This window comes from Botryllus schlosseri, chromosome 1 (assembly GCF_051294905.1).
Source record: "Botryllus schlosseri isolate E-star chromosome 1, Bs_hap1, whole genome shotgun sequence".
In the NCBI taxonomy this organism is placed as follows: domain Eukaryota; kingdom Metazoa; phylum Chordata; class Ascidiacea; order Stolidobranchia; family Styelidae; genus Botryllus; species Botryllus schlosseri.
In genome coordinates this window covers 11,304,828-11,321,934 of record NC_137236.1, presented here as the reverse complement: position 1 = coordinate 11,321,934, position 17,107 = coordinate 11,304,828, and the positions used below count along the sequence as shown (strand labels likewise).

General features: G+C 39.8%; 1 protein-coding gene across 1 annotated transcript; it reads left to right on the top strand.

The window, feature by feature from the left end:
- Positions 1-4,328: 4,328 nt before the first annotated feature.
- LOC145441085 (uncharacterized) lies at positions 4,329-13,093 on the top strand. The gene is made up of 4 exons (XM_080318876.1): positions 4,329-4,782; positions 7,875-8,045; positions 9,074-9,182; positions 11,926-13,093. The coding sequence occupies exons 1-4, from the start codon at positions 4,764-4,766 to the stop codon at positions 12,182-12,184; spliced, it is 558 nt and encodes a 185-aa protein (XP_080175002.1). The 5' UTR covers positions 4,329-4,763; the 3' UTR covers positions 12,185-13,093.
- The last annotated feature ends 4,014 nt before the right edge of the window (positions 13,094-17,107 follow it).

Here is a 17,107-nt window from a genome sequence, read left to right as displayed (position 1 = left end):
AAATCGCGCGGGGCGGGAAAAAGTTTTCAATAAACGTCGGCTTCGCGCCACCTATCTGATGCTTTAACGCCCCCCCCCCCCGTTCGAGAACCATTGCACTGAATCGTATATGCAATAGTACAAATCTTGTTTTCTTGATCGTTACCTCCCGAGCAGTGTGCAGCCTAAATAGCCTTTATGTGGAGCGACGCTTGCAGTTTTTCTGAACTTCGCCCACTCTTGACCGAGTGTTTTGTGTTTTTGTCATAAGACCGACTTTGATTAATATCCTAATCTCGGCGACATGCTAGGCAAAACTAAAAGGACGGGTTTACCCCAGAATCCCGTATGCAAATATTTAGTGCTCTAGTCTAAACCTTATAGCCTTCTTTGGATTTCAGTTTTCGGCTTTTTTTGGCATGCCCGTTTATCCTTTATGAGTGATAGATATAATAAGTCATATAGTAATCGCGCGCACTGATTGACTTGCTTTACGAGTTAGGGATTTGGAAACGTATCACGTAACAACATGAGACACATGGTGTATAATGTGTTATGCGGCATTGTCGCAGTGACGATGGCAACGAAGAATGTTTGAACTAAACTATATGGAAAGAGTGATTTCTTGTGACTTTAATAGCTACTCACAGTTTGCCACATTGCATTTATGTTGAATATGAATTACACATGCGAGGTAATAGTAGGCAGCGGAATCGTGACATATTAATGAACAGGCTTCAAAGTAAACGAATTTCCAGTTCATTTGATACAGCCTATGGTTTTAGTCGTTCAAAAAGCAAGTTTTATGCTTTGAAATCCAAGCAACCTTTTGCGGACTGCACAGAATAGCTTTGCGAGCCGCATTTAGCCCGCGGGCCGCACTTTGCCTCTACCTTTGGGTATGATCGCAACATATACGCCAACAAAATTGAGACACAGATTTAATATTGAACATATGACGTTCACCCTAGTTATTTCTATCTAGCAATCATATCGAAGTTTTTATGGAATAGTGGTTATGTAAATAAGAAGAAAATAAATTTTGCAAACCTTTGAAGCACGTGGATTGACCTTACTATCCCTACTTTTTTAATTTGTTCCGCAAACCCCAACAAAACACCTTTCAACAGCAATCTGTTGGTATCAGTAGGCCTATTAATTTGTCTATTTTGAAAATAAAATAAAAATACCGGTTATCTATCATTTTGTAAATGGAGAACCACTGTTACTGTAAATATAATACCATGATATTCACCAGAAATAGGATTATCATATACAATCAAACAATGAAAAGTTTTAGTCATGAAAATGCAAAATGGGGAATAGAAATGGGAAACTGAAAATGCTGGTAGGCAGTAGTTTTAATTAAGTGATCGATTGAACACAAAGTCACTTTCATACTAGATATATTTATTACCGTCCTTATTCGGATCTGGCAGTCGGAAAGAAATGTTAATCCGGATCCGATCAGACTTTAGAAAAACTTGCTATTACTGTCCGGTTGGAGTACAAAATCTAGATTCTAGATCCTGTACATCTCTAGTAGCACTACTGCCATAAACGAGGCATTTCTGAAGAGATGTAATCTCATTAACAATCCGTATTGTATCATATCGAATACATATTGTATCGTAAAGTAAAACATATATCGCAATGTCAGAAATGTATTTGATATGTGTTATCTATGCATTTATACAAAGAAATTGCACTCTTTTACATGGAATATGATATATGACGTCGTGTATGCATATAAGTGATGCCATTCACTCATTTATGATTGGTTACTTCCTTGTCCAATGCAATTTCGTCATCGAGCGAACTACTACGAGGTAAAGAGAATTTTACATGGATCAGCGTCACTTAGTAATAGTTGATGTCAGTTTTAATCGGAAGTGCTACACTACGCCAATAGAATGTTCCAACTCCTAGCATTTTCGGTAGTGACTCAGTAAAAATGGCGTAGGCTACGTGAAAGTTGACTACCTAAAAGCTGACATTATTCTTTCCTGCAAGAGCAGGTGACTGGCCGTTCAGAAGTGAAGCTTAGACGAGCTGTCGTAGACGATCATAGACTAATTTCATGTATGACATTGTTCTTTGCTTATGGAAGTTGTTCTCAACGGGGTGGAATTTTCCATTTGAGGGAATTTTGCAATTTTTACGCTGAATCGTGATTATTCCTTTTAATAAGTATTACTTAAGGTCGATTTCTAGCTAGAAGTGTCTTTAAATGCGATTAGAAATCTTCCGTTATCATACAAATCTATCTGAAGTTTAGAAATATAGCTCAGGTGTGCTAACCTAAAAGTGTGACGATGTTATGCAGTTCATGACACCGATCATGCAAATCGATCCTCAGCGGTAAAAAGTCATGCCGAATCCATCACAACTTGGACCTAACAGTAAAAGTGTTCACCTCTTTCCCATTATGAAAAACCTGCCTTGAACGAATCAACTTAAAATCGTCGCAAGCAAACCTAGTGATTTGATATGCCGTGTTTAGCGCAATGTCGCCACACCGGAAAGTGATGTGCCATCTCCTATTCATACGTGTAATATTCAGGCAGCAGTATGTCAAACAGTTTGGGGATGACACGAGCTATGACTTGACTTGATTTGACTCGGCGCTTTTGAAATCATCAAAAAAACGGTGCCGATTAAATCACTGTATCCTTTTTATGGTTGGATTGTTAACGACTCGCAGGTGTGAGTTGTGAGAGAAACCATTCATACGCGGATCGTACGTTTCATTGATCACATCACATGTAAATTGACCACGAACGAGATGATCACAGATTGCGTTAATGTGCAGTAGATTGTTCTAACAGCAATGCGTCTCTGTTTCTTAGACGACTCACTACCAACCCTCTTATATTATTTGAATCGAAAGTATATAGTTTATACCAGTGGTTCTCAACCTTTTTTTGACACGCGCCCCCCTTGGACATGGTCAAAAAAATCGCGCCCCCCTGACCCCCCTTGCATTTACCGTCATGTCAAAAAGAGCACATTATCTGATACAGAGGTGGGCAACGTTTTTGATAATCATGGCCGCATTTCGATTGCTTATGTAGCGTAAGGCCGCATTCCAGGGCATAGCCACAATGAGCGATCTGGACGCAAAATTCCTATGGTAAACTGTCCATATCCATTCCCGGTGAACTCCGGACTATTCTACTTTTCACAATGGCCTATTGTGCGCACCGAAGTAGCGAGTGCCAATGTTATGAATAGTTGCCGGGAGGTGCATATTGTCGCGCGGAGCGGCTCAGATTAAGAAGGGCGCTGCATTAAAATCGAAAAATGAGTTCTTGTTGAATTGCGCGGAGGGCGAAGAAAATTTCAAGATTAATTAAAATATCGTCACATTCGATAATTAAAATCTCTCGAAAATGCGGAAGTGAATTCGTAATTGCAATTCCCATGTCTACGGCCGCCCACACATACTAATTGAATTAGGCGTCGACGGCCGCTCAAATTCCCTTCTACGACCGGAGGCTGCCCACCCCTGATCTAATAGTATACATAAGGTATATCTTACACCAATTTTGAATCTGCATTCCAGTTGTTGAGTCTTTTACATTGCTGACAAATTTCTCCAAACTTGTTTGAAAATAACAATAAAACATTGAACAAGACATCCATTAATTAATTTCAAGGTAGGTCACCCTGAGACTAATCCTTATGCTGGTAGTGAGTACAGAGAGCAAGGCGTCGTTCTGTCCTGCCAGGCTAAATTTGATCAGTTTTGGAAATTAATTAAATTGTGTTGATTTATAGCCTAATTGAGGGCGAAACAGGGCAACCTATGTTGCATCTAAGTCTGTCTTGCAGTGCAGTTCGCAAGCTACTAACAACAGCTGCCCAGCGCGACAAGCTTTAGGCTACTGTCAAAGCTATGAAGCAATGAATGACTTACACGTGGGAATTGCTCTCTATATCTATAAAGAATTTCAAAAATTTGCTCAAATGAAGTTGAAATCAGACGATACTCCGTTGAGCGTGGTTGCTAGAGTAGCAAGCTTTCTTGAATATGGAATAAATTTCATCTTCATTAATCGTCTTCTCATAATGGATGTTAAACACATGTTTAGACACGTACAATTTATACTGACTTTGTCAATTTCTCGCGCCCCCCCCCCTATACTGACTTCGTCAATTTCTCGCGCCCCCCAGGTTGAGAACCCCTGGTTTATACGATTATATTCTAGTGGGTGTGTAGATGGGTAATGTACTGAACCATCTCAATTTGTTGTAATTTCTCGAGACAGCGTATTCGCTCCTGTTTTTTGCCTCAAGCGGTGCCCCCTATTTTTTAGTCAACAGTTGCTTTATAGTCCCGGAGTTGCTCCATATTAGGAAGTTCGACTCAAATATCGGGCGAAGGTGTCAACGAGACGAATAAGTTTGGGAACCAGTGACTTACAAAGGATATACGCAATACGCAGGATGCGTTGACTGGCAATGTTATTGAACAGTATATGAAGAGATTTGCTCATTTTCCGAATAGCGGAAGGAGTCTGATGAAAATAGTCGCATATAGTATATAAGAACATTAACCGAAAAATCTATTTTCATAATGTATGTCAGTCTATTACCATAATATATCGGAAATTCCGATGTAACTGGTGGCTTTTTAACTGAAACGATGTTTTTTTATTCACCAGAACGATATACGAATGATATACAATACGCAACTTGTCACCAACTAAATGTTCGATGGCAGTCTAGAAAAAGAATTGTAAAGATTTAGTTGCCTGATCGCGTTAACACCTTCAGCAAAAATGTTCCGCAGCAGTTCCGGTAAGTATTGGTATTTTGTGCCGCTGTGCTGTAATGATAGGCATACCATATTTTGGAAATGTAAAAAGATGACACTTTTTCAGAAATTTCAGACATGCAAAACTGGAGAAGAATTCTCAAAAACCGGTAAATTTTTCCCACTCCGTGATCGGTTGACTAAAAAAAAAAGATTGTCACTTTCGCTCACAGCTCAAAATAACGTTTATCACTCCACATTGCCAAGTGGATGACTAAAAAAAAGGTCTTCTTTTCGCTCAGAGCTAAAATCACCGCTTTTCCCTCCGAAATACCCGCCGGAGCGTCACTTCTCAGCTAATTTGCCGCATATCGCTCGCAATTTGATCTAAATCTGACCAAAATTTTCAAAAAAGAGGACAAAATCTCAAAAAAGAGGACAAAAGGGCGTCCTCCGAGGACAGTTTCAAAAAAGTCAAAAATGAGGACAAATCCTCTTAGAAGAGGACGTATGGTAAGCCTATGTAATGATACATCCGAGCAATCCGTCTTAATCTTCATATTCAGCAAATTGTAAAATTGTATACATCCGGAATGTTTGAGGTATGACTCAAAATGTGTTTATTTTTTGAAACCACCTGCTATCAATGGGGCACAGAAGGGATATTGCTCCGACGATATTGCGATTCAATTCGTAGAAATTATGGTGTTATATCGTTTAATAAGCGGCTCTGTATTTGGAGCACAGCATAAGATGTGATGTGTGATGTGATGAGCAATTCCGGGACTGACCATGCAACAAATATTTATGGTATTATAATTTTCGCACCTATATCGTCTTTGTTTTGACTCTGCTTTCAGATACGGATTTTGCTGACGGAACTCGCTTCAATGACTATAATGCAGGGGTGGGCAAACTTTTGAGCTCGCGGGCTGCATTCAACATCCGAATCCATTCTCGGGCCGCACTAAATAAAATTGGGATTATAAACCAAAACGCAATATTGATATTTGATTATATAGTGAGAACATGGAGATATGTGTCAAGCCAAACATTGCTTGACGATATCGTGCATGCGTCAGAAACATATATAGTGGCGAGATTTCATAGGCTGGCGGTCCTCAATATCCAATTTGCCCGATTCTTAGAACAGGATTGAAATTTAAATCTGTGAGAAGCGATCTGTTCATAGATTTACTAATTCCACTTTTGGTTCAGTTCCGGGACACACAATGATGACAGCATCATGACCATGTCAGCTTATACTATGTTTAGATAAAATATATATACCCCCATTCTATACATACAGACAAAGAATCTACCTAAGACACGCTCGAATCGTTTTTTATAAGCACATCACTGAAATAATTAAAAATGTAGTGGCCAATCTGAAATCCCACTGGTGATCCAAATTATGTCAATGTTATTGCAGCTATCCCGCTGTGATATTAAGTATTTAACTCAGATCAGTGGTTCTCAAACTTTTTAAGACACTCCCCCCCCCCCTTGTGATGGTGAAAGATTTCGCACCCCCTTATTGTCATATCACAAAACGCAACCAGGATGCTATGCAAACCTAACGGGTAGTTTGTTGGCATGGAAGGTTACGACTGTGGATGAGAGGTTTTTCAACATGTAATTCAGACTAAATACAGAGCAATAACTCTTATGAATTGGATGTAAATCGCGCGAGGCTCTAAAGAATTTTTCTGTTGAGCTCAGCTTCGCGCCCCCTTTCAGAACCACTGTCTTAGAATTATCATGGTGAAATATACTAAGAAAAGTTAATCAAGTCACTGCATTGATTAGATTTTTAGTACGCATTTTATCAATATTTAAAAAAAATTTAGACTCTCGCGGGCCGCACAGAACGGTGTTACGGGCCGCATGCGGCCCGCGGGCCGTAGTTTGCCCACCCCTGCTATATTGTATTTACCTAGAACAACTTTTCCATTTTATCAGACCATTTCTGTCAATGCTTACCCAGGGATTAGGAGATTTACCGTCAATCTACCGTTAATTATGTCGCATCGCCATATTGTATTCATACGAAAATATGCCATCGTTAGGCAGGTCTCTGTGGTTTGTGTCGCATTCTTGTGCATCGTATTTCATTGAATGCATGTGGCCAAAGAAACGATGAACAATCGCAAAATGGAATGTGTCACGAAGTGACATGCGGCGAAGTTCATGAGTGGCGAGACACTGACCCAATTAAAGTCAGTTTATGAACCATTAATCGTAGTTGATTCACTTGGTGGCCTGTTTCTTATCGCATTAGCATTCATCAAACGCAGACTATATGAAAGCTACTATGCGTATCCACAACTGAAGGTAGCTAGTGATTGAAAATACTTGCTCTGCATTGCATGTTGAAATTGGCAGCTAACGATTCATTCTAAACCATCGGTTCACGAATTCCTTAGCCCTGTCTTGTGTCGCCTGCGCTGCGATAGTCACATACTTAGCCAACAACCAGTGAGGCAGATTAATCTGTGTCTCCACGCGGTCTTTGTATATTTTTGAACTTGTACATGCAAATTCCGCAATTTCGGGTGTAATAACATTGAACATTTAGTTATTCAAAAACATCGATAGAAAATACAAATCGGCATTGTCAATATAATCATTGAAGGTCTCCATAACGTTCCTTTGGTTATCCTGACCACACGTCATTGAATTCATGCAGGGATGAGCAACACGAATCACTGATTCAAAATCGGTGCATATGCTTTTTGATATCGTGTCATTGGAATGAAGTTCTTGGTACCTCGAATTATATCGTCGGGTATCTTAGGTTTATTTGACACCGCTATATCTTCATGTTTACTCATATAGATAGTCGAACCCGCGTCTAACTTTATATGCAATCACATAAAATGAACTAATACATGTGCAGTGCATTCCATGTCCTCGACATCTATAGGTACCAATGTATTTTATTTCAGTTACTAACACTCGTTATAAAATAGCAGTGACTCGATTTAATACAAGCGAGGACGAGAGAGTTCAGTTTGAAAGGATTGTGAATAAATTTCTCCCCGTTCCAATATTGACGGATGCGGAAATCCATGTAAACAATATACTATCCTCGCAAACATTTTTGACGACATTACACTTACCTTATTTATGGCAGGTAACAACGATCCTCCTCCTCCTACTACTACAACAACTACTACTACTACTACTGCACTACCTACCACTACGACTACGACAGCAACTCCTACGACAGCACAAGGCATAATAAACACGACTAGTGAATGGGAATCTACAGTTTATACGCACATTATTGGGAGTACTACTATTGGTAAATAGAGCTTAATATTACACGATTGACCAGGTCCACATAAGACCATAATTCTCACCATGATATCTCGTCACAATGTCACTAGAAAAATGTTCGTTACTGGGAGCAATGAACATGCCTATATAGTAGAGATGGTCCGAGCCGCTGGCCTACAACGTTCTGCTTCACGAAAGTATGACGTCGTATTGTCATTTAAAACACACATTAGTTTCTGCCTTTCTGTCTGCGTCTCTGCCTGCATAAAATTGCTATTAATTAGAGTACGGCCGGAGTCATTCGAAAGATATCACTCGATATCGCTCACAGTGAAATACCATGGGGTATCAAGCCTTGTTGCTATTAACAGCGCACCACTCCATGGCAGCGGGCAATAGTGAATAATTAGAAATACGTAAGCATTGTTAACCATGCCTAATGTCTATACCCCAAATAAACTGTCTGCGACCACAACGAAGTCACATTTTCACGCCGGAATACACTATTGTGACGTCATTCGGGAAATTAAAATCGCATGCTCCCCTTGCCCTACCCTACGATATTGTCACGATCCTCGAAATAACACCTGAAATGCTAGCATTATAGCGAGCTAGCCTAATATGATGATGTGTCCGGATATTTAATCGGTAGGGCATGGGTTCGTACCCCGGCCGGGTCAGATTAAACACTCGAAAACTGGTATGAGCAGCTATCCTGCTAGGCGTTCAGTATCCACGGATAGCATGGAGGAGAAAAGAAACGAGGTGCAGACTGGATGACCGTATTGCGATGGCGCAGGCAAAAATGAACATCATCCCTCTCTCTCTCTCTCTCTATTTCTCTCTCTCTCTCTCTCTCTCTCTCTCTATCTCTCTCTTTCTCTCTCTCTCTTTCTCTCTCTCTCTCTCTCTCTCTTTCTCTCTCTCTCTCTCTCTCTCTTTCTCTCTATCTCCTCCCTCTCTCTCTCTCTCTCTTAAACAACTATATATCATTTACTGTACCTTGTAAATTAAAAATGTACTTGACGGTAATTGAACCCTTGTTCATTCCAGTAAAAGGTACGGACCCGCAGCTTGATGACAAATACATTGTAATCATTGCGGCTATGTCAAGTCTGCTAGCGCTGATTTTATTAGCGGTCTTCATAATATGTTTTACAAGGTAAGTTTCGACTGCGTATCGTATTATGATAATAAAAATAGCGGATTATCATGCTCCGCAAAGAAACATACCTCGCCATTAGTAGGCCCCTATGACGCTATGCTAACCAACCTTCATACGATTATATCTGTTAGGACAAATGACTTTACTCACAGACTTTGACCATGAAGAGATATCGCCGCTCAAATCTCACTTATATTTAACTGGTAAAATATGTATAGCTATCGCAAAGGAATATCGCTGAGGGAATTCTATTCAACACCTAAAAATACATTAAAAACGAGATTGAATCAATTACGCAATCCACCAATCGTTGATTCGCAGTCCACACACTAACCGTAGCCCGCACCCGGCGATATCTGTACCACCTGCGGTATGCGAGAAAGATGTCATAATGCGACAAGAATATATCGACATCCCAATTTCTATGGTTACGGTAATTACAAACCTCCCTTCTTCAATAAAGTCGAGCCACAATCTCATTCGTTCATTTGCATATTCCTTCGAACTATTCCAGTATTGAAATGGGCTTTGAAAGACATCGGAATTTTGTGAAACTGAACAATTTTGTGCGATTTCGGTGACCTATGTGACGTACCGTACGCATTTTGGTGATGTGATGCTTCTCTCCAGAACAATCAGCTACGAACTTACACTGGTTTTTGACGTAAGATTCTTTTTCCGACTGAATGAACATATTTTTTCGTCGGCCCTGTGGTCTACAAAAGTACAGCCAACTTCGTAAGTGATGGAACAGACAGAGCATATATCAATAATGAAATAAGTAGCTGTTCGTGTCCGTATGTAATGGCCATGTTTTGGAACATCCCTCAATTAATTATCCACAATGAATACATGCATCTCATGAATCACTAGTTTTCGTGTGATATTACATTCAAATATTCATGCTGAATATCATGTGCCCGCATAATTGGGCCGAAGCGTGCATTCCACTGCTATTGAAATGATTAAATCCTTTGGTATGACTCGGATATAAGCTACTGAAACACAGTATTTGATAACGCAAAATGCGTCACAATTGTACAAATAAATGTAACTATAGCACCAGTTCCTACCATTTACTAACGGGGAAAATGATTACGCTAATCTGCAAACATTTGGCGAACCCGAAATTATCGCTCAGTCACCAAAATAAAAAGTTACCACATTACGCATCAAATACATAATACTGGTGCGGTAAATGAGCCGGACATCATCAACGAATTAAAATATCAATCCATTTGAACATTATTATAATGTGTATTAACTTCGAATCAGGGATGTCTGACGTATGAGTCGGGTGTGTGTCTTGAGTGTCCCTCTACTAAGCCCCTCAAGCTCAGGGCATGTGAGGTTTGGGTGAATAAATTAACTATATAGTCAGTGGTTATTAACATTACTGACCTCGCGTCACTCCCGGAAAGGGTAATAGTCAGAGGTGGTCAAAGTAGTCACCGTCGCTACTCAAGTAGAAGTAGAAGTAACGCCGGAATATCTACTCAAGTAGAAGTAGGAGTGGTGGTTCACAAGTAAGTAAGTAAGTAGGCATTCTACGCTTATATTTGCCTACGAAACTGAAAACTGTCAAGTAGAAGTAGAAGTAGTCTAAAATCATAACTACTTAAAAAGTAGTGTGAGTAGGCAAAATCTACTTCAAGTACTTCAAAAAGTAGAAGTACTTCGTTACTGACCACCTCTGGTAATAGTTCGCAGCACCCTAGCATTAACAGTATCCGGAATGCAAGATCTGAAAGGTGGTGACTAAATACGTCATCAACCCACGACCTACGTTTGACCACGGATTAGCCCGGAATCTGATGGTGATGACTAAAAAATGTAATGACTTTTGGCAGCCAAATCTAAATATCACTGCCTCGTAGCCAGTGATACCTTCATTTTAGTGATCTTTCCAATGCTACAGAGAGTTTGGATGGCGTCGTGAAATTATTTAGCTGCAGGTGGAATACGGTGATGTTTTTAGGGAAATTGCTCCTGCCAATATGCTTTTCCCACTTCCAACAGTAATTTAAAGAGTTGTAGTAAGATATACCTCTTTACTATTTGCTTTATGACGGCCACAACCATATTTCCCTCATTTCCGTACGGTACCCATAAGAATTAAAATTGGGAACCCGATTGAGTGGCACTACAGTAAGTCATACTGAGGTCATACTGATGAAAAACAGAGTCGACTACGTGGACTCGTATACTGACTATTGCGTTATCGTAACGGACTATCGCTTTATTGAAATCAAAGTAACAAACGTCGATTTAAGCCACATACAATATGACCGGCTGTTGGAAATAAAATCACACAGTAAAGATAAGGCAATATCGATGTAATCAACGGAAGATTATTCAAATGACAAATAATGACGACCTTATTACCGATCACCACTAGGGGCGTAGTATCATAGGATTTGCGCCATCGCAGAAGAAATATGCATCCTCTAACGCAGCGTCGCTTTTCAGTATTCATATAGCTCAGTAACACGTCAAAATAGGTATACATGTTATCCATGATCGTTGATCAATGATAGCAGCTAGCAAGTATATCGGACGTGTATAGACATTGAGGTGGATGGCGAAAGCCTAATTGTGTCGCTTTTACATTCCATCTGCTGGATAATCATGAAATTATCACCTTCCGCCAGTTAACATGTTCGCCCACTATAGAATTGTCATTTGTACCACAACTCTTCACAGCATATTTTTGAAAATTAAGCGTTACATTTTTGTTAAGGAATCGTCACAATAAAGAGAGCAGAAGACATGCTGACGAAGAGATAAAAGAAAACGAGATATACGACAGGAATGGATCTCGAAAACAAGGATCCGGCGTTCCTCGTTTAGATGAAAACACTGTGACTTGCTCAGGAAAGGAATCTGGAACAATCAATTGGAATCCAACAGCGACAGATACGACCTACAGTGTTGTCGATAACAGTGTTCAATCCCCTGGTGGGTTTGTCGAGGATAATGCCATGTACGAGAACTTTTAATGGCTGCGGAATATTGAATAGCAATTTCAGAAGCTCATAGGAGTTCTCAGTCGGTGCGATGTGTTTGGTGACATGTAAGCATTGGAATTACTGAGAAGGTGAAACTGGCTTTTATGGCGTTGTTTAGCGCCACTGATTACAATGTTCAACAAAGTAAAAGTGTTTTCTGACCACTCAAGAATACGTTGTCCATTCTGGCCTAGAACGTAAGGCGCAAGTTTGTATTCCGTTGCGAGCCCTCTGCAATTCGTAGGCAAAGTGACAGAAGATATTGGTATTCTATTGTGCCAGTTGATATGTTTGGTGACGTTTAAAAAGTCAGCATGTATACTTCCGCATTGTGACATAATGTCGACGGAGTCGTCCGTATGTACCGCGTAAATTAATATATTACTTTACGGAAACATAGGGTCGGAATTAGGAATGGGACGTCACATGACGTCATAGGTTCGGATCCACGTGCGCGTTGACACAGAACAGTGCTTCCCAACAGTTGGGTCGCGGAGTTTCCTATTTAAAATGCCAAGCATCTTGCCCTCTCGCGATTAGACGAGCAATACACGTTCTCATCCTCTAAAGTCTAAATTGAATTGTTTTAAGCCCATAATGGCCGCAGGGCACGTTCCCGTTCTCGCAATAATTAATGAACCCGAATTCGGTATTATCAGTTATCAGTTATTATTTTTATTGATGCGCGAAATTCGACAGTTTGTTACTATGTATCTCTGAGAATTGGAAATAAATCCGTTCTTCCAAGACTTTGCCAGCCGTTAGTGGGGCATGCAGGAATCCAGTCCGATTTGGTGCAACAATGAGCGAACGTGCAGGCTCGAGTGCGACCGTGGTCGACTGAAGTTTTGTAGGTTACCTAGGCTCGTGACGACATCAGAGCGATATTTTAGTATGTGCGTCATTATTGTTGAATTTCTTGCAAGAAAATAATTAAAAAAAATTCTCGTTCGTATCCAAATGTGCTGTGTTGGGTACTATAGCCAAGAGGCAGGACAAGTAGAAGTCGCTACTAACAACATGGCTTCATGATCAAAATGTAACGAGGTTTATGTTACACAAATTCGTTTGAATTCACGACAGGATTTGTCCGACATCAGCGATGGAAAGTTTATAACTTGTTTAGGTAACAATGACGCAATAATGCGGTCGATGATGGTGAGCAGCGTGCGTAGGTCTACGCTATCCGCAACATCAATACTGTTGTAATGTAAGGCCTTATACTCAGCATTATTGAGGTAGTTATTTTAAAAAAAAGTATACTACCGCCCTGGGATTCATAGCCGTACAAATTGGTGCATTTTACTCGTTTTCGTCCAATCGGAATGGGATGGAAGTTAAAATGTTTTGCCGCGATGTGTCGTCTACCCAAGTGTCACCCAACGCTGCGGAGTTATTCGACGAAATTCACGATTTCTTCTTCGGCGTTTGTTTGTGGTATTCACGGTGCTTGTCGACTACAATGTTCATTTACACCATGTCGATATTCCTAATTATTTTGTGTGTCTGCCGACTTGTACCTCGATCCACTTCCAGGTTTTATGTAAGACATCGCCTGTGCTGATCGCATGGCCAGGAGGATCCTAGATATACCTACAACACATGGGTGGGAATTCTGGAGTCGACCCCGGTCGGACTCGAACCCACAAGCAATTGGTGTTCCAGCCGTGGCACGCCACGATCACGCGCCGTCCACACTATTCTCATGACGAATATCGGCCTGGTGTAAATGACCATTGACCATAGTAGTCGGCTAACACCATGAACACCACAAACAAATAAACAGCGTCACCAATTGGTTCCTGACCGTGGCTGTACAGTATACATACCACCGCTGTAGCATGATCATAATGTGACCTTTGATCTTGACATTTTCTGAATTGTGGACCCGAGTTGGATCAATTACATTATTTCAGTTCAATTACAATTACAATTACAATTACTTTCATGAATGTTTCAATTACATTACAATTACAATTACTCCATGCTAAAAATATCAAATTACAATTACAATTACAATTACTCTTTGCATGCTTCAATTACATTACAATTACAATTACAATTGCTGCTGTTGAACATGAAATTAAATAATCATAAATTCAACCGTGCTCCTTGACAACCGTATCGTCGTATTTAACAACAATTCAAGTCTAGTTCAGATTGTGTAGTAATAAATGCGTTTATGTGCGTACACCGTACATAGTATGCCATGTAAGAAGTCATTGTGACGTAATATAAGCGTGTTTGGTATGCTCGGTAATTATGGCTCACGTAATTGGAAATGTAAAATGTTATTTACGTAATTTCCTATGGGTTAGGATTAAGGATAGGGTGCAGTATGTCGTTGAAAAAGTATTATAATATATGCACGTGTTGGATTTGCGTATATAGTATATAATTAAAGAAAAATTAATATTTTTATCGAGGGACGTAGGAATTAGGATGAGGAGTAAAAACAAAACCGTGCTTTGTCAGATAAGACGTTATATAATATCCAGTGGTGTGGTTAGGTAGCCAGACGAAGTAACGAATAACGATGCAGCATCGTGATCTGAAATCGTATTGTAGATTGCCAACCCACGGATGCGCAAGATGTGAGTCACGGATGAATGCACCGACAAACGTACTGCCCTGCAGAGCCGGCTAAAAGCAGCAAACTTTGTAGTCCTAGAGCTGGCGATCCATGCGTCCAAATTTGATGCAACTGGTCTTTATCGTAAGCTATTGATGTACTAATTCCGAAAATACAAAGTAAAATCTCGTCAGGGCAATGTAACTGGTCCAAAATAGCCGTTTAAGGCCGACTGTTCTGAAAAGTGAAAGCGCTGCAGCAGCATGACCACAACAATTACCAATTACGCCCAGCGATTGTTCAGAACAATGCCGATTCCCAGACTTTCACGACTATTTTGGGATGGTACCATTGCCTGGAAATATACTTTTATCGCGGAATCAGTGCGACACTAGCTTTCGATTAGGACCATACATGTCAAATTTCGGCGCTTGGATCGCCAGCTATAGGATTATCAATTCTGCTGCTTTTAGCCGGCTCAGCAGTTCGCTTCTCGGCGTATTCAATCGTGAGTCAGGTGTTGCGAATCCATCCGTTGATTAGTAATCTAAAAATTGTATACAATGGCAGCCGAGGCCATCATATCGGTAAAAATGAAGAAAAAAAACTTCGCCCGCAAGGGCGCAGTCAAGGGCTTCCGCGAATGGACCCACCAAATTCCTTGTCGACATTTAAAGAGAATGCATTATAAGTCAATTATTTTATGTTGTGCTTGTCAGGTCTCAATAGCAATTTAATGTAATTGAAATTGTAATTGAGCAAAATTTTTGTCAAATTACAATTACAATTACAATTACACGAAATAAAAATGCTTCAATTACAATTACATTACAATTACATTGAAAAATGTAATTTATTACATTCATTAACAATTACAAATTACAATTGATCCAACTCTGTTGTGGACAGTATTGTTTACTGTAAGATTAAAACATTTGTTACCAATGTGCTGGATAACATAGGCATTTTTCAATCTACTCTGAAGGGCTTCGCGAGCTGGATGAAATCGTCTGGCGGGTCGTATGTTTGACAACCCTGCTGTAGAGGTATTGTCGTAGATTTCTTTTCAGTAACGAATAGATTAATTAATGCTGGGACATGTCAAAATTTCTTTGAATTATCTTGCACATATTAGCTTAAAATTACTAATTAGGCAGTTATTCGGGGCAGATTGCTTTTAATATGGAATGATGTATCGCAGCCACACGATAATTACACTACAAATAAATGTATTCGAAAAATAATTCCATTCGGAATCATAGAGGGGCTATTTTATGACAATTAGACTCATAAAGTAGATGCAAACATATACCTAAAAAATATACTCTTCTTTTTATAAAATCAAAATTCCAAAAAGTAGGTAGCTTCAAAAACTGTTAAAAGATTATGGTGGAAAGAGTTTGAAAGCCTAACCAATTCAGTGAGTAGTGAAAGTATTCAAAGTCGACTTAGGTTGTCCGGAAAAGTAGAAGTAGCCTACTTCATTAGAGATCACCTTCGTATAGCTCGGTCGTAACGACATTTATCCTTTCTGTCATTGCCATGATTTGCGTGACGATTTGACATGATACCAAAATCGAACTACGATACGTGGCTTAGCCCAGTCATGGAGCCTGCGAGTTTCTGGTGACTATCGATCATTTTCATTTCATTAGTATTGTCACGAAGCAACTGCTATGTCGTAATTCATTTGGTGCGCCAAATAAAGGCTCGATTCACCAACAGTATTAAATACAGGCCTTAATATATAGGCCTCCTTGATCGAAGGATCATACAAAATGACTTGCTCAACTGCAGTTTAGCTATTCAATGCCGCATATAACACTCATGATCTACGAAGGCCCTATCGAGAGATTCAAATGCTTTATTGACAGTGGCACGAATGACTAAATTATTCGAATGGCACAGCGATATTCTAAAAATTACAACTGTGCGCTTAACTCTCCATCAATATTCTTCCAGATAGCCAAATATTTACTCGTATTGAGATGCGAGTCACTGAAACAACGCCTCGGCAAATGTGCACGGTGTCATCTTAATCTCCTCATATGTACATAATCGGAAGATCCACACCTAAAGCATACAATAGTACGTCACTGTGATTCGAGATATTGGAATCTCGATTAAATATCGATTACCATTTACAGACTAAAATAATTTTAACACTCGGTTTCCCAGAATTAATGGAATATGAAGATAGCGCACACTGAACCTGCATGTAACTTCCACAATGATATCAACGGATCGGGGCAGGTAGTTTACATACAACACCGGGGATACGATTAAAATAAGCTTTACCAAACCACGCGTTTGTCATCACATACGGGAAACATATTTGAAAG

Excerpts from the sequence above, each read along its gene's own strand:
- LOC145441085 (XM_080318876.1), top strand. Across the intron at positions 8,046-9,073 it reads TATTGGGAGTACTACTATTG|TAAAAGGTACGGACCCGCAG; the intron begins GTAAATAGAGCT and ends TGTTCATTCCAG. Across the intron at positions 9,183-11,925 it reads TTCATAATATGTTTTACAAG|GAATCGTCACAATAAAGAGA; the intron begins GTAAGTTTCGAC and ends ATTTTTGTTAAG.